This window comes from Perissodus microlepis, chromosome 17 (genome assembly GCF_051167445.1).
Source record: "Perissodus microlepis isolate ML-2025 ecotype Zambia chromosome 17, ASM5116744v1, whole genome shotgun sequence".
Classification (NCBI taxonomy): Eukaryota; Metazoa; Chordata; class Actinopteri; order Cichliformes; family Cichlidae; genus Perissodus; species Perissodus microlepis.
Genome location: NC_140477.1, coordinates 22,252,281 through 22,276,794, shown reverse-complemented (window position 1 = coordinate 22,276,794; position 24,514 = coordinate 22,252,281). Strand labels below are relative to the sequence as shown.

General features: G+C 44.3%; 2 protein-coding genes across 4 annotated transcripts in view; one reads left to right on the top strand and one right to left on the bottom strand.

The window, feature by feature from the left end:
• The first annotated feature begins 3,218 nt into the window (after positions 1-3,218).
• Positions 3,219-12,497, top strand: LOC146369606 (rho GTPase-activating protein 8-like). The gene is made up of 13 exons (XM_084909198.1): positions 3,219-3,430; positions 3,529-3,569; positions 8,459-8,587; positions 8,671-8,758; positions 8,840-8,971; positions 9,648-9,734; positions 9,834-9,932; positions 10,006-10,116; positions 10,188-10,261; positions 10,458-10,535; positions 11,140-11,268; positions 11,358-11,461; positions 11,882-12,497. The coding sequence occupies exons 2-13, from the start codon at positions 3,530-3,532 to the stop codon at positions 12,077-12,079; spliced, it is 1,269 nt and encodes a 422-aa protein (XP_084765324.1). The 5' UTR covers positions 3,219-3,430; position 3,529; the 3' UTR covers positions 12,080-12,497.
• A 593-nt stretch (positions 12,498-13,090) lies between these two features.
• phf21b (PHD finger protein 21B) overlaps positions 13,091-24,514 on the bottom strand; it is a 91,517-nt gene continuing 80,093 nt past the window's right edge. For 2 of the 3 annotated variants that reach the window (XM_084909182.1, XM_084909184.1), the window contains exons 4-14: positions 23,671-23,763; positions 22,256-22,576; positions 21,488-21,604; positions 21,336-21,387; positions 21,050-21,126; positions 20,890-20,944; positions 20,397-20,419; positions 19,876-20,034; positions 19,716-19,782; positions 19,537-19,640; positions 13,091-18,182 (exon numbers count right to left, since the gene is read on the bottom strand). In XM_084909182.1, the coding sequence (XP_084765308.1) occupies positions 17,922-18,182; positions 19,537-19,640; positions 19,716-19,782; positions 19,876-20,034; positions 20,397-20,419; positions 20,890-20,944; positions 21,050-21,126; positions 21,336-21,387; positions 21,488-21,604; positions 22,256-22,576; positions 23,671-23,763 (1,329 nt within the window). In that variant the 3' untranslated portion in view covers positions 13,091-17,921. The remainder of the gene's footprint in view (positions 18,183-19,536; positions 19,641-19,715; positions 19,783-19,875; positions 20,035-20,396; positions 20,420-20,889; positions 20,945-21,049; positions 21,127-21,335; positions 21,388-21,487; positions 21,605-22,255; positions 22,577-23,670; positions 23,764-24,514) is intronic. The other variant, XM_084909183.1, reaches the window with a different exon arrangement.

Below are 24,514 nucleotides of genomic sequence, written 5' to 3'. Positions count from 1 at the left end.
CTCAGAACACCCTGAAATATCAGAAGCATGCTGGGTTAGGATCTCATTGTGTGTGCATTAACAGACCTGATGAGGCGCCCTCAGCTGGCAGTGCATCACACTCGTTCCTTTGACTGTAATAAATGGCAGCAAATAGACTTCAGGTTTAGATGGAGCAGATCTTGGACCTGAAGCTTCTGCAGGTGAAGCCTGAACTCCAATACAGCTAAAGTTTTAAACTTAAGGCGTCCTCTTAGCTGCTGTTTCACTTAAAGAGTCCTGTCCTGTCTGTTGAGCTTCTTTTTTAAGCCTTTCATTATTGCTCTAAGGTTTCATTCAGCATATTTTACTTGTTAGCAGCACCAAGTTTATCCAGAGCTGATCAGGATCACCTCACACCAAGAAGGTTCACGCTTTGAATCCTTTGTCTGTAGAGTACTCAGACTTCTCCCCACAGTCCAAAGACATGCATGTTAGGTGAACTGGTGATGCTAAATCATTTGTAGGTGAAACGGTGACAGTTCCATATCAAGTAACAGACTTCCAAGCTGCTGTAACATTAAAGGTGTTTCATTCCCTAAGTGCGTGTGACAAGAAGTGGTATTGTTGTGAGACAGGTACTCTGGTGTGAGGGATTTTTTTCTTTTATCATATTATAAACTCAATATTTTTGGTTTCAGACTGTTGGTCAGTGAACATGCTGTTTTGTGCTCTCATGAACCATGTTTCACAGATACTGAGAAAATGTGTGATTTGCTGCTCAGTTTGAAAATAAAATGTCAGTGAGCCCAGTGCCAGACCCTGAGGTACGCCACCAAACATCTGTAACATATGAGAGGACCTAAAATGCTACATTTGAATCTTATCTTGAGGTATGATGGGCTGTAAGAGTTTGAAGTCTTGATCTGATGGGTGATTTTAAGGCAGTACGTTTAAAAGAACTCATTTTAAAGGGTGAGCTGTGCAGAGAAGGCTTAATTTCCTCTGAACCCCCTCATTTGAAACAGCAGGCTTCTGTCTGACGTTACACTGTTTGTGTTGCTGATTCTTCACTCTGCTGCCTTCTGTCTCGTGTAACTTCCTCTTTGTTCACCCATCGCTGAAATGCTGCCGGCTTCAGACCAAATGACAAAAACCTCTTTCTTGGAAATTTTTCCCCACAGAGTTTGTGACAGCTTTGCATATAAATGTGTTTGTGAGTAAATCCTTCCCTGCAGGATTTCCTTTTAAACTGCAGCGCCTCAGCAGGAGCCATCACACTGAAAGAAACCAGAGACGCTTCATATGTGCAAATGAGCTCAGAATTCAAATGAAAATCCAGCTCTGTCCTCCATAAAACTCCTGTCTTTCAGAGAGATCCACAGAGTGATAACAGCCACAGCGTACTCACCCAAACCAGATACACTCTGTTACATACGCATCATCTAACAGGTGAAGAATGCATTTTAATGCACAGACAGGTAGCAGAAAATATATCTTCTCTCTCCTGGGTTCACCTGATGAAGCTCAGAAGGGGGAAATGTTTCAGTAAAGTTAACAAAAAAAAAAAAAAAAAAAAACAATTTAAGGTGACCGACAGTGAGAGATGAGGGTAATTAGAGAGACTGTAAAGAGCATCAGAGGGAGGCAGCAGAGTCCAGCAGATGTCAGGCTTTCACAAGTTTCGTCCTGCAGAGAGTCTGAGAGGAAACCCTTTGATCTCCTCCCGAGGAGAACTCCAGCGGTGATGGTTTCTTCCCCAGGTGACACAAACCAAACCGCTGGCTTGGTTTCCTCTCTGCAATCTCCTTTGTGCTCTCTAATCCTGTTTCCTTCTTTAAATAAATCCCCAGTGTTAAATCCTCCCAATTCTTTTGATCTTTGGGCTGAAGGAAGGACAATACTCGGTGTATAAATGCTCAATCAACAATTACTTTATTACATACAATTCAACACTTTTGAGCACAAACCATCCGGATGGGGAGACAGCAAATCTCAAAACGGTGGAGGGTTACTCTCTTGTAGCCTCTGATGGCCCCCACCTAGTCGTAAAATCCTAACATTCACATGTTTTCTAACTCCTGGGTGAGCCTGACTTATGGCCTTGGCTCCCTGTTTTTCTGCTTTCAGAAAACAGGTGGGGGTGAAACTCCTGTGGAATGTGGTCCGTCTCCTCCATTATCAGACAACAAGGCCCTCTGCACACAATATGCTCTTCTTAACTCAGCAGTATGAAATGTCATGAAACAGTGTCATTCATTCACAGTAAATCAACAGTATAGGATAATATAAACCTATCTATGAAATCTAATGATTTTCACATTTTCTTAATTCAGAAGTATAATGTAAACTAAAACTACATACTGATCATACTCACGATAATAAGTATGATGTGGCTTACAGCAGTATAATGATTCACTCATTTCGATTACAGGCATAGGATAACATATGATAGAATAATAATCTCACACCAGCTTCACTTTCCTGATTTTCCTTTGGAGTGTAGGAAGGCTGTGACCTTCCTCTGTGATCACCTTCATCTATAAAATAGGTAATCGTGCAGTTTAAAGAACACACTGCTCATTTAGGAGAAAAATCCATGATTTAGGATTTCTGTGCACCAAACACCAGTTTAACTCTCTAAATGTTCTAATTATTGAATTTTATCTACTAATTTAAAAATTGGGAGACCCTGGAAAACATCAAACGTATTGAAGAAAAATTTATTTTTAAGATAAACACAACAAAGAAAAATAAAGAAAAAATATGGCATTAAAATTAGAAAATTAGTTATTTGAAATAAAATAAATCAGAACGATAATGCACAAATATATATTCCTGTGGTAGAAAAACGTTTAAAATGTGACAAAATGTTGACAAATTCAACACACCACATGACTTCTGCTGCAACAACAGGAGGAAGAAGGTTCATCTCACAAATACAAAAAAAAGTTTGAATGAAAAATCATTTGAGGCAAAATAATTTGATCTGATGTTTGAAGCCTGATTCAGCTGCACTTTTACTGCCTCGCGCTCATGCGTCACTCTCAGAAGGAAATAAAACTTTAAAAAAGCAGTTTGATTAAAAATGTGATTCAGAGCCGAGATCAAACGCTCACGTCAGGATTTAAATCTAAAAATGTTTCGATTACAAATAAAAAATAAAGTTCTGCTTTTATTAGTTTATTTTTCCTTTTATTTTCCGGAGAGTCGCTGTGGGAAACCCCTGTGCTCTGAGCATGCGCAGAGCGCCGGCCAGCCCGCGGTAGTTGGAGGAAGTTTGGATGTTTGTTACCTGTGCGCTTGGCGGTTTGTAACGTCACCTCACCGGCCTCAGGTGAGTTTCTGGCCCCCTCCTCCTCCTCCTAGCACTGATTGGAGGGCCACGTGAACCGCGTGCGGCTAAAAAACGGAAAAGAGAGCGCGCGCGGCGGGTAACCGCGAGTTTGAAGAGTAACTCAGGTGTTTTCAGGTGCGTATAGGTTTCAGTTCGCTTCGGAGGGGTGTGGGTGTGTGTGCGTGGGTGTGATTGTTTGTTTGTTTTGATCAGTCTCTGCTCTCTTCCAGCAGAATGAGCTCCTCGGCTGATCTGGAGCAGCTGGCAGAAATCGGTGAGTGTGCAGCGGCTTTCCAGGTCCTGGTTTGTCAGGTGCTTTCCTGGAAACTTCTCAGAGCTTCCTGTAGTAATGGGAGGGGGGAGGGGGTGTTGTATTGACTCTGTGGTTGACTCTTATGTCTGTGGCTGTGTCATGTAGATTGTAAAACACACTCGGCTCTGCAGTAAGGTTGAATGTAAACAGAGAGGAGAGCAGATGTTTGCAGGCTTAGGGACATGGTGATGTTCTACCTGGTGGTTAGCTGCATGATGGAGGGTCAGCTGCTCACAGTACATGTTTATAGTGATGTTCTCTAATGAGGGGAAACGACAGACCGTTACAGACAGCGTTTGAGATGATCCACAGCAGGAGGTCCGGCTTTAATCTGCTGCTGCGTGTTTCACTCTCTGAGGAAGTCCTCATCCTCAGCTTCATCTTCAATGAAGTCTGAGTCGGCCTGAGAAGAGTTCAGATGTTAGGAGTCGGTGTTGCTGTCAGCCCACATTAATGTAACAGAGCAGCACATGGCTGTGCTTCACTGTGAGGTGCAAGGAAAATGATTCGTGGTGTTCAGAAGTTTTTAGTAAAAATCTGAGAAGCATGCGAGTTCAGCTGTCTGGAGCTCGTTTGTGAGTGGCTTGATTCGGGTCTAGACTTGTATCTGAGCGTTCCTCTGCAGCACCGTCTGTTTTACCTCTGTCCACCTTCTCATCTGCCTGCTGGAGATGAGCACGATGCTCCGTTAGGTTCATGTGCAGTGTTGGGTTTGTGTTTTGGTCTCATGTGACCAGAGCCCCTGCTGTGTGTCTTGTACTTGAGGCTGACTCTAGTCTTCTCAACATTCTTGTTCTTATGGATCTAAGTTCAAGCCTTTGACACTCTCTCACTCCATCCTTCTAAACAGACTTTCCTCTCTTGGCATCTCTGATACACCTCTAGCCTGCTTCCAATCATATCTCCTTGACTGCTCCCAGTTTATCCAACTTAAATCATTCTGCTCTCGTCTATTCCCAGTCGCTACTGGTGTACCCTAAGGTTCAGTCTTAGGCCCTCTTCTCTTCATAATATACATCCTCCCTCTTGGTACCATTTTAAAGTTGATCCCTACTTTCACTGTTTTGCTGGTAACACCCAGTTATATCTCTCCCGCAGGTCCGATTCCTCCCTCCAACTTCTTCTATTACAGATTACTTATCCCAGTTAAAATCCTGGTTCAGCTCCAATTTTCTTAAGCTCAATGAGGATAAAACTGAAATTCTACTTATTGGCACTAGATCCAACCTACTGAAGGCAAATCATTTCACTCTCACTATTGACAACTCCACAGTTTTCCCTTCACATCAGGTTAAAAGCCTTGGTGTTATCCTTGACAGCTCACTATCCTATAAATCGCAGACCAATGATCTCACCCGTTCACATCCTTCTCTTTCGACTCAGTCTGTGTCCATTCTTGTTCATAGTCTTGTTACCTCCCACAGTGACTATTGTAATTTTCTCTTACATGGTCTCACACAAAAATCCCTTCATAAGCTTCAACTGTTTCAAAACTCCGCTGCCCGCATTATTACCAGAACCCCCTCCTACCAGCGCATCACCCTTGTCCTTCAGGAACTTCACTTGCTTCCTGTGAAATTCAGAATAGTATTCAAGCTTCTTCTGTTCACCTTCAAGGCCCTTCATAACCTTGCTCCTCCTTACCTTTCAGACCTGCTAAGCACTACCTCTTCTGCTCGCTCAATTCCATCTTTTTCTTCTATCCAACTTGCTCTGCCTTCTTTTCGCCTCTTTCTGTGTGAACTTATTGTTTGTTTATTTTATCTTGTTTTTTTTTATTGGTCTTAGTTTTGTCATTGTTCTACTATGTGTTTTACTCTGTTGTTAAGTGTCCTTGGGCGCTTTTAAATAAAATTTGTTGTTATTATTATTATGATTATTATAACTGATGACCTGTGGACAGACTGTGGATCTCTGCAGCTGCTCCACAGTGACTGTGTGCCTCTCAGCCATTGCTTACTCTTCCTGTGGATGATGGAGTGAGTGGATCTCTGTGAGGATCTCAAAGCCTGAGATCTGTTTATAACCTCCGCTCCTTCAAACCCACCTGCTGTTTGTTCACTGCTGTTCTTTCAGGAACCTCTGAGGCTGTCACAGAACAGCTGGACAGAGGTGACCTGTGGGTGTCCTGTTAGTGACCTGCGTTTGATCCAGGGGTCTCAGAGGAAAAGAGGCTGAAAATAAATGCACGCCACACGTTTCAGATTTTTATTTGTAGAAATGTTTGAACAGCATGAGTCATTTTCCTCTTCAGGTCATTGTCACTGTGCTGTCCGGTCACATAAATAACACACGTGTCAGTTAGAAATGGATCGATGGAAGCACAGCGGTCTGAGTTGGCCTGTGGTCACAGGACGCTGGCACACTTTAAAACCTGCAGACGAAGCTTTCGGTTTCTCCAGCAGGAAAACTACAGCCCAGCGCCCTGGCTCTGATTGTTGGGCACCTCCTGCTCGGGGCTAAAGTCGGCCTTTGTGCGCTTGGGTCACTTCCTGTCTGTTATCAACCTTGCTGTGTGTTTACAACAAACTTTCCGAGCACAGATTACAGCTCCAGTTTCCACCCTGATAATCACTGATCTCAGGAAGTCATCTCGGAAATGGGCGGAGCTACACGTTTGGAATTCAGAACTAATCACCGGTCATTTCTAAAAACTCAGGTGGTGATGATGATGACGATGATAATGATGATGATGTGTGTAACTGTGTTTGGATAGTCTTTGTGAAGCTGTGTCTGAGGTTGGGACCCCTGAGGGCAGCCTGACTTGAACATGGAGACCGAGAGCAGCAGATAAGACCTTGATGAGGTCAGAAGGAGCAGGTTCCTGTTACCAGTCTGGCTCGAGTCTCATGAATGAGGCGAAGTTATCAGCTGTTGACCAATTAGAATCAGATCTTCTGATAGCAGAGAGACTGATGTTACAGAGAAAGCTAAGATTAGAAATTGTGAAACAGTAACTTCAGGTTTGTGTCAGTAACGTCAGAGGAATGTCCAGAAGTGGAACTGTTCTATTCTGGAAGTCTGTGCTGTGACGGGGAAACACCGATGTGCAATTTCTTCTCCTCAGGTTCATAAATGAGCAATTTATCACATGTGACTATTCTCAGGCTAAACTTTGACTTCTTCAAAGGAGAGGGGAGCAGCTTGGTGTCATATCAGGGTTATTACAGTTTTTTCTGATGACTCAAGCACATTTTTTGTAACTATTGGCTATTTTTGCAAAACTCTACACACAAATAAGAAAGCCCTTCACCCAATCAGCAAAACATTGTAGTTTTCTTGTAAAAGCGAATAACCCTTGCTTAACTCTCCACACCTTTTGTAAAAATGGTATTTTGTATCCAACAGTTAACACAAACCATCACATTAATAAGCACACAATGCACCAACTAAACACTGATGGTATGAATAAAAAACACATCTGGCTTTTGCTTTCTCTGTGCACAAGGTAGGCTATGTCAGTTTGAGCTCATACTTTTGTCATAGGTCTGTAAACATGGAGGGATCCAAACTTCAAGTACTGGTGTTTATTCACACACATCAAAACAAACACAAGTGTTTATTTCCAAGGATAGGATTATTTGCAATTGCCGTGTTGACTATATGGGTTTCTTGGTCTGCAGTGAACATGCTTCCTCTGCCCCAGCATCTGGTCCTCTAGCAATTCTGTAAAGTAACAATTTCAGTATTTTTACATCTATGGTATTGTTGTGTTTCTCATTGGCATATGGCAGTGCTACAAATCTTAGTGCAAAGTGACTGTACTAACCGATTCTCATTTCGAAATGTCCTTATGATGCTTGCTACAGTGTAGCGGCTCGAGTTAGGCTGAACCCGGTGGCCAGCTTCCCTCAGGGTCATTCCACGGTTGATTACATGGTCCACTATTGTAGCTCTGATGTCATCAGCAATTCTATTTCTTACTCTTCTTACCCTTCCTCTCCCCCCTCCTCGTCCTCCTCTTGTTCCTCCTTGTCGTCCTCTTCATCCTACTACTTCACCTCCACGTCCTCTTGCTCGGCCTCCTCTACTTCTCACTCTTCCTGCTCCCTCCGTTGTACTCCACACACAGAGCTTACCTGTATTATAGTGCTTAGGCTGATTGCAAAGTGAACTAATTATCTAAAAAAGTTTTCACATGTGGCAGTGTGCCAGACAGTTGGCAAAATAGTGTAAATAATGGCCATAAATGTGTATAGTTTTGCTAGGAGTGCGTTGATCATTTGGGAATTGAGTGTAAAGCAGTGAGTTGTGTTTACAGTTCTGCAAAAAGAGTGCTGTGCAGTGGATTGTAGCTACAGGTTTGCAAAGTGTGTGTTACAAAATGGCAACCTGAGTGCAAAGCAGTGTTTGTGCTTTTAGTTTTGCAAACTCAGTGAGTGGTTTTGCTATAAGTATTAATAGTTTTAGAAATTGTGCTATAAGAATCACAGTTAGGGTTTAAGCATTCAGAAAAAACTGTAATCAGAATTTATAGCTCACACTGAAGCTGACGAGTGTCACGCCCACTTCACACTTTACTACAGACACAATGGTGAGGTCATTTTCCAGAGATCTGATTGGTCAGTTACTTTTTTTAATCTCAAATATAACCAGTGGTTACATCTGCAGGTTTTTATTGTGAAGGATCTTCTGTTACTGACTAAATGTGGAAGCTCCTGATGGATCAGCTGATCAGTCAGCTGTAAAGGAAAACTTTAAAGAGTTCAAATGCACCTCAGACACACGCAGGCAGGCAGAGACACACACACAGTGGCAAGCAGGCAGACACACACAAAGGCACACACACACTCAATCAGACAGACAGACACTGTCGGTGTGAGTTACTCAGGTGGTTCTTCCTCTAACAGAGCTGCAGAAGGAGGAGGAGGGCAGTTGTGTCACAGACGGTCCATCAGCTCCTCCAGTCAGCACACCAAGTCTCGACCCCTCCCACCCGTACTACGACGTGGCTCGACACGGTATCATCCAGGTTTCGGGTAAGCTCCGCTTAAGTCAACCAGTTCAGAATGATCCGCCAATGCTAACAATCTGCTAATATTCTCGCCGTTTTTGGTTCCAGGGGACGACCACTACGGCAGGAAGCTGATTGTCTTTAGCAGCTGCTGCCTACCACCTTCGCACCAGCTGAATCACCGCCGCCTGCTCGAGTGAGTCCATGTTCCAGCCTGCCATGGTCAGAGACGTACAGGTCCTCTGTGGTTGGTTTTCACAATGTTCTCTGTCTGCAGGTACCTGAAGTTCACGCTGGACCAGTACGTGGAGATGGACTACATCCTGGTGTACTTCCACTATGGCCTGAGGAGCAGCAACAAGCCGTCTCTCAAGTGGTTACGAGAGGCTTACAGCGAGTTCGACAGGAAGTAGGTCACCTCAATTTCTTGTAGTCTTTATGAGTCAAGTTCAGCGCTGTATTGCAGAGCCCAGAGACTGATCCAACAGCTCAGAGACCAGAACCTCAAGTTCAGGTCTGCTACAGAGCACGCTCAGTGTGACGTCAGAGTGAGTGGAGCAGCTGCACCATCAGCTCCTATACAGCAGGAAACCCTTTCAGACCCTCCACAGTTTACTCCGAGCTTCAGTCTTAGAGACGTTTTAGCGTTTCTGTGGAGAACTAGAACCTCCAGCTTTACTCCTGCCTTCAGTCAGAGGAGGTAACAGCCGCCGGGGTCTACAGGCTGGGCGGTCGATCAGTTTTGCATTCAACTCGATTCAATCCGATTCTATTTATTTGGACCTTTTAATTGTAAAAGTGCAAAAACTGACCTTTTAAAAAAATGTGGTACCAGGCTCGGCACTGAAGGACATATCTGCACCTCTTTAGCTCTTCAAATGTGCTTAAAGTTGTGTTGAAGTGCAGTAATGAGTCCTGAGGGGTGCATCAGGGTCGATTCTACCTGTTCACCTGTCTCTGAGAAGAGGTATCGGTCAGGTTACTGTGGTATCACGAACCGTCAGGGAGAGCCACAGATCATGGACCGAGACCCAGACTGCTCATGTTAGTGGATTATTCAGCAGGTGTGTTCACATGTGTTTCAGGTACAAGAAGAACCTGAAGGCTCTGTACGTTGTCCATCCCACCAACTTCATCCGAATCGTCTGGAACCTTTTCAAACCTCTGATCAGGTACAGATGTACCTGAGCACACCTGAGGCTTAGCAGGAAGTTCTCTAGCTGCTCTCGGTCACGCTGCAGCTGATTCTTCTTCTCTTGTTCTGTTTGCAGTCACAAGTTTGGGAGGAAGCTGACATATGTGAACTACTTGGCTGAGCTTCGGGAACACCTGAACTACGAGCAGCTCTTCATCCCCCCGGAAGTGCTCAGGTCGGTGCTCCTTGGCTCGGACGCCCAACGGCTCCTCATCGTGTTCCTCACTGTGTTTGTCGTCTCTCCACAGACATGACGAGGAGCTGCAAGCAACTCAGAAAGGAGGACCCCCGCCCTCTGTGAAAACACCCCCGCCCCGGCCCCCCCTGCCCACCCAGCAGTTCGGCGTTAGTCTGCAGTAGTGAGTGTCACTCTGTAGTTCAGTCGATCGCTAACGAGCAGTTTTAATCAATGAAACTTGTTTTCTGACAGCATCAGAGAGAAGAACCGAGAGGCCGTCATCCCACCTGTGATGACCCAGACTGTCACATACCTGAAGGAGAAAGGTGAGGCTTCATCTCACAACAGTGAGTTCAGGGTCACCTGATCCAGTTGAGAGCTCTGTCTGGATAGTCAGATAAAGTGAGGTCAGTAAGGTGAGACCCGTGATCAGAGTTTGTGAGGAGATGATCTGCAGTCGACTGTAAACCGGAGAAAACCGTTTTCAGCTGATGTCAGTGAATGCATCACGGTTTGTTTCAGGTCTGAGGACCGAGGGGCTCTTCAGGCGATCGGCTCGGGTTCAGCTCATTAAGGAAGTACAGAAACTCTACAACCTGGGTGAGTGGGGTCTCCCTGCCTCAGCAGAAGGGGCTCTCTGATCTCTCAGATCGTCAGAAAAAAAAAACAGACAGGAAGTCATGCTGAGGCCAACGTTGCATTAAATGAACTTCCTGCCGTGCGAGGCGACGCCTTCAGATGGAGATAACTGTGAGAAATGGGAAACAGCTCGTGTTCATGAACGTAACATTTAAGATCAGCATGATCACAGATCAATCTCCAGGTGATCAATCGATCACAGCAGCTCCTGGTGATTCCCATTCATGATTTTACTGTACTGATCACCCAAAAAACCTCTTCAATCCTTTTTCCACTCATATAAGCTACACTGCTGTAGTTCTAATTTATTAATGTTATTTTATGAAGTTTGATTATATTTATCTTATGTATTATTTTTTGTTTCTTGTAGTTTGATTCAAATATTTGTTTTTGTTTCCATTTTTTCTTTTGGGCTATTTTTTATTTTATAAAAAAAAATATCTTATTTTTTATTTTATTTTCATATCTTCATTTTTAAAATTAGTGGATTTGTGGATAAATTTGAGTTCAGGATCTGTGAAAAATAGCATTGTCAATAAAGTTAACTTTATTTAAACTCATGCAGGGAAGCCGGTGAACTTCGAGCAGATAGGAGACGTGCACATTCCCGCCGTGATCCTGAAGACATTCCTCAGAGAGCTTCCTGAGCCATTGCTCACCTTCCGGGTCTACAGCCAGGTCCAGGAGCTGCTCCGTGAGTCCCTGACTTTCGCATTTGTGCAGGAGAAGAAGAAAAAGGGGCTGTGTTCTCTGGAGACTAAAGTGGTTTTTGATTGGTTGCAGATGTGGAGAGCAGTCTGCGGGTGACCCGATGCAAACAGATCATCGAGAGTCTACCTGAACATAATTTCATTGTGGCAAAGTACCTGCTGTGCTTCCTGCACCAGGTGAGTCACAGCTCAGATGAGTCTGAGAAGCACCGATCAGGAGGTGATCGATCAGACACACAAACAGCTGATTGGAGCAAACAGATTTTTATTGCTGTAAAGTTGAGACTGTAAACGGAGACGGCTGGTCAGATTTGTAAAATGAAGCAGTCTCAGCAGCTGATTTACATACTTGAGACGTCACATATGAAACGACTCAAACAGCAACGCCTTCGAATATGGAAATAAGTTACAATAAAAATCATCTTAAATATACAAAAACATCATTTGATCTGTCGGACTTGTTTGTGTATCGGTGACTTTACTCTAACAGTGAGACACCACTGCCACCAGCAGGTCAAACTGAATGCTGCAGCACCTTTCCAGTTTGTTGATGTGTTTTCTCTGTTCCCTCTCTCGCCTGTGCGGCGCCCCCTTCAGGTGTCTCAGGAAAGCATCATAAACAAGATGTCTCCATCTAACTTGGCGTGTGTTTTTGGCGTGAACCTGGTCTGGCCTCGTCACGGCTCCATCTCCCTGACCGCTTTGACCCCTATCAACATCTTCGCTGAGCTCCTCATCGAGCACGTCCACACAGTGTTCGGCTCCCGCTGCCCACCTGCACAGGTGATGCCCTAAAGGACGGCGGCAACTGATTTTTTTTTTTTTTTTTAACTCTTATCATTTTTAAAAAGGTCAAATGCAAGGTGAACCTCCAAGCATGAACCTTCACGTTTGGACTCATGATGATGTTACTGGTTTTATTTATACTTTAAGTGTTTCATCTTTAATGAAGTAATAACACTGGAGGTGATCTGATTGGATGAGAAGCTGGAATCCGTTTCCATGTTTGTGGTATTTTGCGTTTCTGTCGAGTGCAGACCGCCAAATGTAAAAACTGATTGCAGTAAGTTTTGTTTTTGTAACAACCTCAAACCCTCAGAGCGCCGTCTTCATCAGGTTTGTACAAACAGAATGTTTTCCTGACAGAAGACACCCAGAGGTTTATCTTTTATATGTACCTTAATAAAAAGCTGTGATAAATTCTCTGCTTTCACCTGTTTTTGTTTAGATTTTTTTTTCACTGGTGGACTTCACCGCGTTATTGGAGAAAAAAGGTTGGTTGATGCTGAGCAGCTTCGTCCAAGAAGTGTATGTTCATTAGCCAATGAGCATGCAGGTACACGGTCAGCTTGCCCCATTTTCTGTCCCCAATTTAAATTCAGCGGATCTCACCTTCAGCCTCTCCTGAGGTCACTTTACCTGTGACTGCTCAAACTGAGCACGCTCTGATTTCATTGTGAGCCTCAAATTCAGAAAGTTCTGCTTCACACTGAGCAGAAATCAGAATCCTCATCTACAATTGAGTAAAATCCAAGCCTGAGGAGACCCGTACGCAGGTGAGTTCAGGTTCAGCCCTCGGCTTTCTGGTGTGAAGGTGATTCATTCCTGCTCTGAACCACGTTTTCTTCAGATAAGAGGTGAACGTGTAGGGAAAATCCCATTCCTTCAGGTGGTCTGAGAGCTGGAGGAGGACCACCAAAGAAAAATCCTCATCAGTGAGTCAGCTGCTAGGAAACACAAGGACTGGACTTTCAAAATAAGAGCAGATTGTCGAGAAACTGCTAAGAATAAAACAAATTTGAGCCGTTTTTATTCTTGAATTTTGTTTATTAATGATTAAATTTTTCGTAAGAACTTGGTACAAAAAGGTGAGACTACTCTTTAACCATTTACCACCTTCCATCAATCCGCTTTTTAATGCATCATAAAGAAGAAAAACTACATTGGCATATTTAAGACAAACACTTTCCTATACACACTATCCACTGGACAGTCCCCTTATCAATGACAAAGAAAACTTCTACTTCCACAGCCAACACACACTTCACTTCCATCTAAACACCCTCGTATCGCCGTCGCCGCCTCCTCGTGGTTAAAATAATACACCGAAGCGAGAAGTCAGAATGCAGAACTGGCAAACAATAGAAAATCCAATGTTCTGTTTTCTCGTTTTGCTCCTCCATAAAAGAATATAAAAATGTTTTTGTTCAAATGTCGACTCGTGTATTAAAATAGATCTGTTTAAGCACTGCACAGTTTCTCCCGGAGAGGATTTCTAGAAACGGATGAAGAGGTTCGCTCGCAGGGACAGGTTTGTTCATTTTAAAGGGGCGGAGCATGGACGTGGCACAGAGCGCTGATATGGTTTCCTTCTGGTTTTATTTCCCTACTCGATATGCATCACATGGCATCATTCACGTCACCCTCAAAGATTTAATCTGATGTTTTTACACTTTACTGAAGGTTCGTCTCAAATTCAGAGCCAGGAAGAGTTTAGTTCAAGAGTTAAGTTACGTTAAGCTCTAATGTCCACCAGAGGCAGCAGCAGTGAGTCAGTAAAAATAAACATGTTTACAGCCTGATACAACAACTGTTGGTCTCTTTAGATAATTTCCCCCATTATAACAACTGTATGAAACTTTTGATACAGAATAAAGATAAGAGGAAGTAAAAGAGATGAATAAGAAGAAGAAGAGTGTCTCCATATGCAGATGACAGTTTTGTATACTGGAGAAGAAGGAGACGTAACAGTTTGAGGTTCATATCTGGAGTCAGAGACAAACAACTGTAAGGGGAAGAAAGTTTTTATAACTCAAATGTTTTAAACTGTATTAAGGTTTAACGTTTGCAGTTCGCGGGACCTCTTTGACTGGCAGGTGATGGTGACACTGGTGGCTGTAGCTACTAGCTGTCTGCTAGGCCTCACCTCAGCCAACTGGAGTCTGGACTGGACCAAATTTGTGCTGTTGGTGCCTTTTAGACAATATGGCAGCTGTGAGGTTACTGTACTAAAAGGTCGTCCAAGAAGTCTGAGCTCACCCCAACCGGTCGCAGCAGATGGCTGCCCCTCCCTGAGCCTGATTCTGCCAGAGGTTTCTTCCTGTTAAAAGGGAGTTTTTCCTTCCCACTGTCGCCAAAGTGCTTTCTCATAGGGGGTCATATGATTGTTGGGTTTTTCTCTGTATCTATGAAGCGCCTTGAGGCGACTTTTGTTGTGATTTGGCGCTATATAAATAAAATTGAATTGAATTGAATTGAGCTTCAGTTTTGGTGAAATTCTAGGGCTCTAACTGATTACTGTTACTGAGCACTAATTAGCAGATATCTGTGTTTGTGGATGCAGCCTGATACTGAACTCAGACGCCCACGTTATCGTCCAACACGTGGATCCCCAGTATTATGAAAATGCCAAGAGAATTTAAAAAGTTTTATTTATCATTTCTTATTCATGAAAAGATTTTTGCAGATTCTGAATCTTCAATTAAGATTATATAATATGGTTTTAAATGGACAAAGTTAGTGAAAAAAAGGTGTTGATGACCTTTTGTGTTGACTAATAATGCAAGAGCATAAACTGAACCGTTTTATTTTGAAAGGGCTGAATCCAAGACTTCATTAGCTAAGGTAGCCACACAGATCCCTATGCATCTCTTCGTCAATGTGCTGCTTTCCTCTGATGTAAAACTTTTTATTTGCACCAGGACTCACTAACCTGAGCACATGGTTCAGAGATCAGCACTTTGGGGTCAGAATTTACTGACATTTTCTTTCCTTCCAGGCTCTGTAATCTGACAGAGCTCTTATTCTGAAAAACTACTTGTTTATTTGACGATGGAGGGAACGACGGACGCAGGAAAATTTGGTGCTGAGAGACGTTCATCTGAGGTTGGGATCCCTCGGTCAGCTGAGGTGTCTGTCGTCTGTGCACCTTCACAACCTACGCCTTCTTCTTACTCTCAGTAGTTTAAAATTAATCCTTTTTGATACCGTCTGTTCTTTTATTTATTTTGTCAGTTCATGTTACTGAGTCTTGGAGTTACAAGAATCCATCATTATGAACATGTTTGCAGATTTAAGCCAAAATGAAAGCAGAACAAACCAAAAATCCTTTCAGTCTCGGTGCCCCTGATTTATTTGATTTGGGTTGAGGTTCTAAAATTCAGTGTTTCTTTAAAACCTAATGGAGGTGAAGGTGCACAGATTTCAGGCGTCAGCTTCAAAGCATCTTTTGGAAAAGTCAGGCTGTCGTGTTTCCGTGCCCACTTTTGTCTCTCAGCACGGTCAAAAGCCGACGGAGGCCTTTGCACGTGTTTTTGGAGTGAAGTCACTTTGGAACCGTTTTGCCGATGTATTGCTCATCGTTTCTTTCATTCAGAGTCGCTTGGCTGTTTTTTAATCTTTTGTGCAGATGATGTTTCTCCAACATTAAGGATCTTTTCGGTATTTTGGACTTGATATGACTCATAAAATAAAATCACGTCTTTATGTATTCCTTCCCGTCCTCCTGATAAAGCCTTTGTTTTTCTGACCGTTTCTTCATGTTTGTGCATCGACAGGAAGTTGAGAGCTGCATGATAAACAAATAAAAAATGTACTAAATCTAACTTCATAACACTCAAATGGAACCTCTCTGGACCAGCAGGAAGACTAGCGAGACAAATGGACTGACGGCGGCGTCCCGGCCCGCCGACAGTTTGACAGAGCGGTCCCATTTCCGATCAACGTGTTTATAAAATGACGCAACAAAGACGCAAACCCTGGATTTCAAATGATTTGTACTTGAGGCAGTGTTCATCTGTCGGATTAACAGGCTTGTCGCTGTTCGAAAAACACGAGTAAAAAAAGCGAAAAATATAAAAACGGGCAGGGGAAGAAAAAAAGCACATTACTGATCCCAGTACAAAAACAACAAAATGTTTTTGGCATATTTTTTATACTGGTTAAAGGTGAGAGGGGGCGGGTGCGTCACATCGACTGAACGTCGGCGTGTTCGAGTGCAGCTGTGAGCGAACACGGCGGTCCCCGCCCACTTAACCAATCACTTCCTGTGACAGCAGAGCGGGATTATTTTACTTTAGCTCAGCACAAAGAAAGAAGTTCACTTACACACAGCTTACAGTTCATTCAGTGACTACTGAAGATCTGCTGGTTCTTAATATTAAAGCCGTGAATGTGTTTCTTCTGTGGTCTAACAGGACTTGACTCAGTATTTTGATGGGTGATGTTGAAATGAGACAAAAATCAGTTTGAGGTCACATCAGGAGTAAAACTCTCCAGATTAAACGTGTTGACCCCTCGTTAATGTGGAAGCAGCTTCTCCTTCTGTCTGTTTCAGCATACACGTATCTGATACTGAAACATTTTGGGTTTTTCAAACTGAGCATGATGCAGATAATGTGCTGAGGATTAATGAGGAGTGACCCAGCCTGTCCAGCAGAGCGTGCACTGGCTGCACGGTGAGCAGCAGACAAACTCAGTGCTGGGCCTGTGTGTGAACCTCCCATAAGGTCTGTGTTGGTTCACTGGAGATCAAACATTTGTGGTCCTACTATCAGCGCTCATGGTATCTGACCATCATGCTGTTTGAACCAATTAAATCCAGTTTAATGTCGGGCTCAGCGGTTTTTATAAATGGTTTTCTAATAACTCATATCATTTAGAGCTTCGGAGCAGTTTTGACTTTTTAAGTGCAGTCTTAGTTTTTCAAGAGCAAAGATTAGAGTTTGGATGGTTTCTGCTTTTCTTCGACTAAACCTTAAAGAGAATGTGAAGCTCTGCAGTTATTTTTACAATCTAGATGCGTCAATATTTACTATTAATTTAAATAGGAAATTAATTTTAATGAAAATATGTCTGGCATGTTTCTCTGGCTCTGCTGTCAAACAGGAAGTGGATGTTTTAAACGAGCAGGAACTCGTCTCATTCAGACGTGTGACTTCGGTAAAGTTTGAAAACCCTGCGATGATCATGATGGTGATAATAATAATAATAATAATACAACATATGTACAGTGATCCCCTTGAATACTCCAAACTTACATTTTTCAACAGGCATCAGCATGAAAATACTAAAATCTCCACTAGAAATGCTAATTTCTGTAGTTTAATCTTAAATACTTTTTTTCTTTGACTTTAACTCTATTAATACTGAAAAAAGTTATTCTCTGCTTTTGTTTGAAGGCTCGTATGCGTTCACATACACGATGAAAACATTTTCCTGAATCATTATGGCAAAAACATTGTTCATAGGAGAATGAGAACAAACATTTACTCAGATATATCAATGTACAGTCCGTCCACTTCCATCCATCCTGGATCTACTCTAACTCTACTGTTCTCTCTCTCTATACGCAGGACAGGAATCAGACCTGTGTTTCAAAAAAGGGAAATATCTTCTGGGCCGCGCGTTCCCGCCGCCACGCTGTAATCGAACTTTTTGTAATAAATACATTAAGGCCAAGAATGTTAATAAATAGAAAAGAACTTAAAAAAAGAAATCTCGTAAGCACTGTAGGTGTTGGGTTTTAAAAAATACTTGAATCGTGTGGAGGATAGAGGCTCTTCATCAATATTTTTCTGACTAAAGAAATCATCACCGCTGCCCTCTGTGGAAAAACTCGGAGCTCTGGTGGGCGGGGCTAGATGTTGACGTCATCCTGGCTGTGGCTTGTCTGCAGGGGCGTGGCCGAGGGGCCTGGGGGGGTGGCGGCGGCGGCGGTGCTGGTGGATTTGATCCAGGACTGTGACAGCAGCGACGTGGCGATGGTGGCGGTGGTCGTCATGGTGACCTGGATGAGCTGGTCGCGTTGGATCAACCTAATGAGAGTTTTGAGGCGGTCGAGCGACGCCTGAGTGTCTCTCTGCTGCCCCAGCAGGCGCTCCCGCAGGTCCATGCATTGCTGCAGCAACAGGAAACAGAAGAGCAACTTCCTGTCAGGTACAACAGGTACACCGGCACACCCAGCATTAGCATGTGAGCTGCATCCTGATCACTCATCTGGGGACACGTATTACGTGCTACAGATCAGGTGTTAAAATCAGGTATAACCAGGTGTTCAGTCCCATCTGCCTGAATGGAACGTGGGTTCTACCAGGGATGGCTACTGAGAGGCCAATGATACAATGCTTTAAAATGCCACCAGAGGGGAGTATGTAGGGTTAACAGCTGAGGTCTGTGAGCTATGAAACAGTAACGAGGCGTGCTAAACACAGTTGAACCCTTCTTCCATCCATCTGAAGGTGACAGCAGTTTAAAGTGCTTCGTTTTTTAGCTAGCTGACTCGCCTTCATCAGCAGGCCCTTACACTCTGTTTAGCATGCCTTTTTCTGTTTCACAGCTCGCTGAGCTCAGCTGTTTACTACTGCATACTGCCCTCTGGTGGTGTTTCCATGTAGTGCACTAATAAACGTGTAATGAGTCACCTTTCTGATTTAGTGCTGTTAATGATGGTGAGCTGGCCAGTGCAAGTGAAGCTTTTAGTAACTAAACTCTAAAAAGGAAAACACTTCAAACTGCCATCACCTCCAGTCCTGGAGAAACCATCTATGGAAGACAACAGGAGTGTTTTCGTTATCAGTTAAAACAGAAATCTAAATTAGGATCAATCAAGCTGTAAAAACAGGAAATGTCCACATCCTCTGGACTATACATTTCCTTAAGGCTTACTTGTTCCTAAAAGTACTAGTGTTCCTAAAAGCAGAATGGGAGGCACAGCCTTCAATTTTCAGGCTGCTCTTCTGTACTGTTCTCTAATTTTAAGATTAGGCTTCAAACTTTCCTTTTTGCTAAAGCATATAGTTAGGCCTGGATCAGGTGACCCTGAATCCTCCCTTAGTTATGCTGCAATAGGTGTAGACTGCTGGGGGATTCCCATGATGCATTGAGTGTTTCTTCTTCATTCTATTCATAAATCTTCATAATCTATTATTATAAAGTCACTCCAGTATAAAACACCATGAGGTGGCTATTGTTGTGAATTAACACTATGTAAATAAAATTGAACTATATATAATGTGTTTTTTTTAAGTTAATTTGTGTTATTTTTCCCAAACTAGAGCATCCATATCCACATGAAAGTTTCACATTTAAGCTCTTTTAGAAATTGCAACCAAATCAGTTTTAAACCCACTGAAAGACTTATAATGTGAAGACTGCTGCTGCACCTATGAAGTTACGAAGGATCGAAAGCGCAGGAAAAGTTGGACCCAGACCTGTGACCACAGTGTGTCGAGGAACTCTGTGTGTGTTCGTACTTTGAGTGTCTTGTTGAGCTGCTTGTCTTGTTCCTCCAGGTGAGCACACTCTTTCTTCAGCTCGTTGTTCCTCCTCAGCAGCCGTCGCTTCTCCTCCTGCCTCACTGCTCACACACAAACATGTATCAGTGCACCGTCAGTACACTCAGACAAACATGGCCGCTCACCGCGTGTCTTACCCGTCTTGTGTGTAACGTAGGACTGAACGAAGTTCTGTGGCCATGACATGTTCTCCTTATTCAGGACCTGGACAGCGAAAACAGATCGATGCTGTTAGACACACATGCTAAGCACCGAAAGCCAAAAACCTTTGAACCTGTGAGGACGGGAAGGTCGTACCTTCTTCTGGCACTTGGGGCAGTACCAGGGGCCTCTGGGTGGGGTTTTGAGTGGTGGGTGGAGGCAGGTGGGGTGAAAAGCTCGAGGGCAATTGTGGCATTGCTGCAGCTCGCCGTCCTCCTTACATACGGCACAGTGGTCATCATGCTCCAAGTCCTGCTGTCAGAGCATGAAAAGCATCCATCAGTACCGGTCTCATCCACCAGGGTCTGCATTTTCTCTAACAGCCAGCAGGGGGAGCCTCCAGCCAGCTGACCTCTGAGCTCAGTGAACTCCATCTGATACTTTTACAATAAAACATGTAGCTCATTTTGGAAATGACGTCCCATTAGAGGAGCAGGAAGCAGGGGACAGTTTAGGGCGGGGCTACCTGTGATTGACACATTGCTAGCCTATGATCTCATAGTGTCAGTGACAGTGAAAAGAGAGACGGGCTGATGATTTAAATGAAGAACTTTAATGCACATCTGAAAACAGAAGACCTGAAACACAGGTATGACATCATGAATCACATGACCTACCTTCCAGCAGAAATCCTCAGAGTCTAGCATGTGGATTGAAGCAGAGCAGAGGTTAGTGGCAGGTTAGAGGAGAAGCCGTGCAGGCCATTCAGTTAAAACATCTCAGGTAGGTTAGTAACCAAGTCATGATCAACCAATCAGATCACTGCAATCAATGAGCTGAGTGAATGAGTGAATGAAGGAATGAGTGAATGAGCATCAGCAGGTGCTACTTCCTGCTGGCAGGTCAGAGGTCACCCTGGGGAGTCCAGTGATGTCTGAACCATGAATCGTGAGGACTTGAGAGGGATATCGGCACATTCAGAACCAAATTTGAACAGTTCAGGATCAGTGAAATAGCCCATGAGGTTAAAGGTCATGTTTCACTGCTTTTGCTGCTGGGTAATGAGAGATGAAACTGACTTTAAAACTGTGAGAACGTGGAGTTAAAGTGTTTGATTGTGAGCTGTGTAAACATGCTAATGCAGGCAGAGGATGGTGAGCTGTTCCTTACCTCGTGCTGACAGGAAGAGTGAGCTGTTCAGGTAATGTGACGCCAGGCGTTTACGCTGCAGGGACACGAGGGACAGAGTGAGAGCACGAACACAAGCAGTACTCACATTCCTCATTTAATCTAGATTAAAGGCGATCGCAGCGTTTTTTGGCTCTCTTACCTCTGGCTCGAACAGGCCGCTGTAGGCCGGGTTGGCTGTGCTTCTCCTCTTCCTTTCCTGCCTCTTCATCTGGATTTCTGTTCACAGAAACACAAACACTTTAAAAACTGCTGTTTCATCTGCTAACAGTCCACGGGTGTGCCCCACACAGTGTGTACCTCCAGCTTTTTTTTAATGTTTTCTCTGAATTGTTCAAACTGTAATGAGGAACAGCTGACACATAAAGTCGATCAGGTTAGTACTCGAGTAAAAGTACTTGGTTACTTCTGAGCAGCCGGAAACTCACCTTCCAGGTGCTCGGTGGTGACGAGGCCGAGGGCGACCATGAAGGCGATTTTCTGGAAAAGTGAGAGAGAGAGAGAGACGACGTGAGGATGAAGTTCAGTTGGATTTGACTGCTGACTGTAATGATGATGAAGATGAAGCGTAGCGTCTCACCTCGGGGTCCTCGTCTTTCTTCGGGGATGTGGATTTGGGGGTGGATGGGGATTTGGGGGTGGGCGGGGCCGGGGACCCCTCGGTGCTGCTGGGCGCCTGCGGCTGGATGATAATCACCTGAAAACAAACAGGTGACGTCAGGGGAGATGTGACCCACTGAACTTTGACCTGCCCCGTGTAGATGACTTCCGGTTTCATTTATCCATCCATCCATTTTCTTCCGCTTATCCGGGGCCGGGTCGCGGGGGCAGCAGCCCAAGCAGAGAAGCCCAGACCTCCCTCTCCCCAGCCACCTCCTCCAGCTTATCCGGAAGGAACACCAAGGCGTTCCCAGGCCAGCCGAGAGATACAATCTCTCCAGCGTGTCCTGGGTCTGCCCCGGGGCCTCCTCCCGGTGGGACATGCCCGGAAAACCTCGCCCAGGAGGTGCCCAGGGGGCATCCTTGTCCGATGCCCGAACCACCTCAACTGGCTCCTTTCGATTTCATTTAACCAGATTAAAAATCTTTAAACCAGCTTCAGTGAAGTCTGAGTTTAGCTTTAGTAATCAGACACAAACACATTGATCAACAGTAAAAACAGCTGAGTTTCAGCAGGCTCTGCCACCAGGGGGCGCCAAAGAAAACTAACAAATGGCTCAATATGAAAGTTTGACTTAAAGGCTGGAAACATGTCCAAAGCTGTCCAAACCATTTCCCAGGAGGGGAATGGTTTATTATTATTATTATTATTATTATTATTAATGTGGTTTCTATCTGTTTTTCGCACCTTGACAGCCTCGCTGACAGTAGACACCCCATTGCCGGTGGCGGGGGAGGCAGCAATGATTGCGTAGGCCACGCCAGGCCCCGCAGAGGCGTGGTGGACGGGGCTGCTAGAGTCGGGGCCCCCCGACGGGGCCGAGGGCGGTGAGGCATCGCTCTGGCCGTTGGGCTGGTGGTCGGGGCTGAAGGTGCTGTTGGCGGTGGGCAGGGTGGGGCCCTGGCTCTTGGGGCTGACCACGGCGGCGGCCCGCTGCAGGCTGAGAGGCTGCAGCTCCTGGCAGGGGCTGTGGGGAAGGCTGTCGGGGATCTGGGTCTTTGGCCTGACCTGCAGGGGGACATCAGGAGGACAGCCTTTAACAACACACACTCAACTTTTCCTGAAGCACTCGGGCATGACGTGTCACCCCTGATTCGAAGAACACCCGACGATGAGGAGGATGGTGAAAATGATGGTTTAAACTAGTCACACTGTGAGGCAGGAGTCAACACTGTTACACTGAGTTCAGACATTTATGAGAGGATTTTCTGATAAATGATGAAGGGACTGAAACTGTGAGCTGTGGTGCTGCTCTGGTTTCTGCTGCCCCCTGCTGGATGTTGCAGGTTCTTCAAGTGTGTCCAAACTTCATTTGATTTACTTCCACCTGGGAAGGACTTTCAAAATAAAATCCCACTCAAATTTATCCCATTCAAATGTTTCATTGTAAAAAGGAACCGTCCAAATAAAACTTTTATTTTCACTGATTTAGAGACACAACCCAGCTTCACAAAAAACTCTTCCTCCTACTCTTCATCTTCTTACTCTTTTTTGTCTTCATCCAGTTAAGTAAGTAAGTAAGTTAAGTTTATTTATTAAGCACTGACAGGTAGTCACAAAGCGCTGTACACAAAGGTTAAAATAAACAGAAGGTTAAGTAATAAAATAGTCAATATAAACAATACAAAGAGTTAAAAGGGGTTGTAAAATAACTCATCTTTTTCATCCTCCATTCCTTCCTTCTTCACTTCCTCTAGCTCCTACTTAACTCCCTCTTTCTTTTTCCCTGGTCTTCTCCTTCATCTTCTTTTTCATCTTCCTGCTCCTCTTTTCTTTTTTCTCGTAATTGTTCTTTTTCCCTCCTCGCTCCTCGGCGGTCTTGTATTTACTGTTACAGTGTGTGAAGCAGCTCACAGTGTCACTGAAGCACAAAACAAAGCGACTCTGCAGCTTTTACAAAGACAGAAGAAGAAGTGGGCGTTCTCCCGCAGATCAAACCTGAAGCTCTGCTTTAAACTCTGCACTGAGCTGCTCAGCAGAAACACTTTGATTTCATCATTCTGGTGCTTTCAGCTTGAAGCAGCTACTGTTACAATCAGACTGTGACACATTATCGTGATGTGGAGTCAGACTAACAAGGATGACCTAGCAAGTGGTTTTACCTGAGGTAGCACAGTGGCTGCTTGTCCTGCCAGCCGGTGCAGGGAGCTGACTTGAGGCACCTTGATGGGCACAGCAGTGAGAGTTCCCAGCATCTGAAACACACAAACGCAGTTATTCAGCAGGAAGCTCCTCGAGCACCAACACAGAAAGTACAAATCAACAAACTGATCACCCGCCTGAAGCAGGATTCAAACGAGTCCAGCGTCTAAATCCATCTGCTCAGAATCATCACTGACACACAACACGGGGTCAGTCTGCCACATGAACTCTTTAATTCATATAGTCCAGTGGGCTCATTCTGCTGTGGTAACAAACACTAACCACAAGGGGAGCTGCTCCTACATCAAACCACAGCACTCCTGCATGCTGGGAAACCGTTTCAGTAACCTGAACCTGAGATTATTCTGCTCAGACGAGTCAAACCGCAGCAGTGGGGTGGGCCGTAACGAGAAGCTCCGCCTTTCTGAGCTGTTGCGCGGCTGGTCTCATGAAACTCACAACTTCATTAGAAGAAATCTTCCTCAGGAAGTCGTTCAGTTTCCAGCGTCTCGTTAGTCAGCAGCGTTTTACTTCTTCCTGTTGCCAGGCAACAAATAAATAACAGACAGAAAAGCAGCCGAGTGGGTCGTCACTTCAAACTAACGAGGACTTCTCTTTGTTTAAGTAGCTGCTGCTGCTCAGAGGAGCTCAGTGGAAACTTTAAAACATCTTCCACCTGCTGGAAGAGTCGGTACAGAAGCTCAGGAGTGCCTAATTACAGTCAGTTCACTGAATTCATTCAAAACACTCTAAGTTCAGTCTGTGTTTCCAAACTGTACAAAAATAAATACCAGAAATCGATTT

Excerpts from the sequence above, each read along its gene's own strand:
- LOC146369606 (XM_084909198.1), top strand. The coding sequence starts at position 3,530 with ATGAGCTCCTCGGCTGATCTGGAGCAGCTGGCAGAAATCG. Across the intron at positions 8,588-8,670 it reads CGGTATCATCCAGGTTTCGG|GGGACGACCACTACGGCAGG; the intron begins GTAAGCTCCGCT and ends TTTTGGTTCCAG. Across the intron at positions 10,262-10,457 it reads CACATACCTGAAGGAGAAAG|GTCTGAGGACCGAGGGGCTC; the intron begins GTGAGGCTTCAT and ends GGTTTGTTTCAG.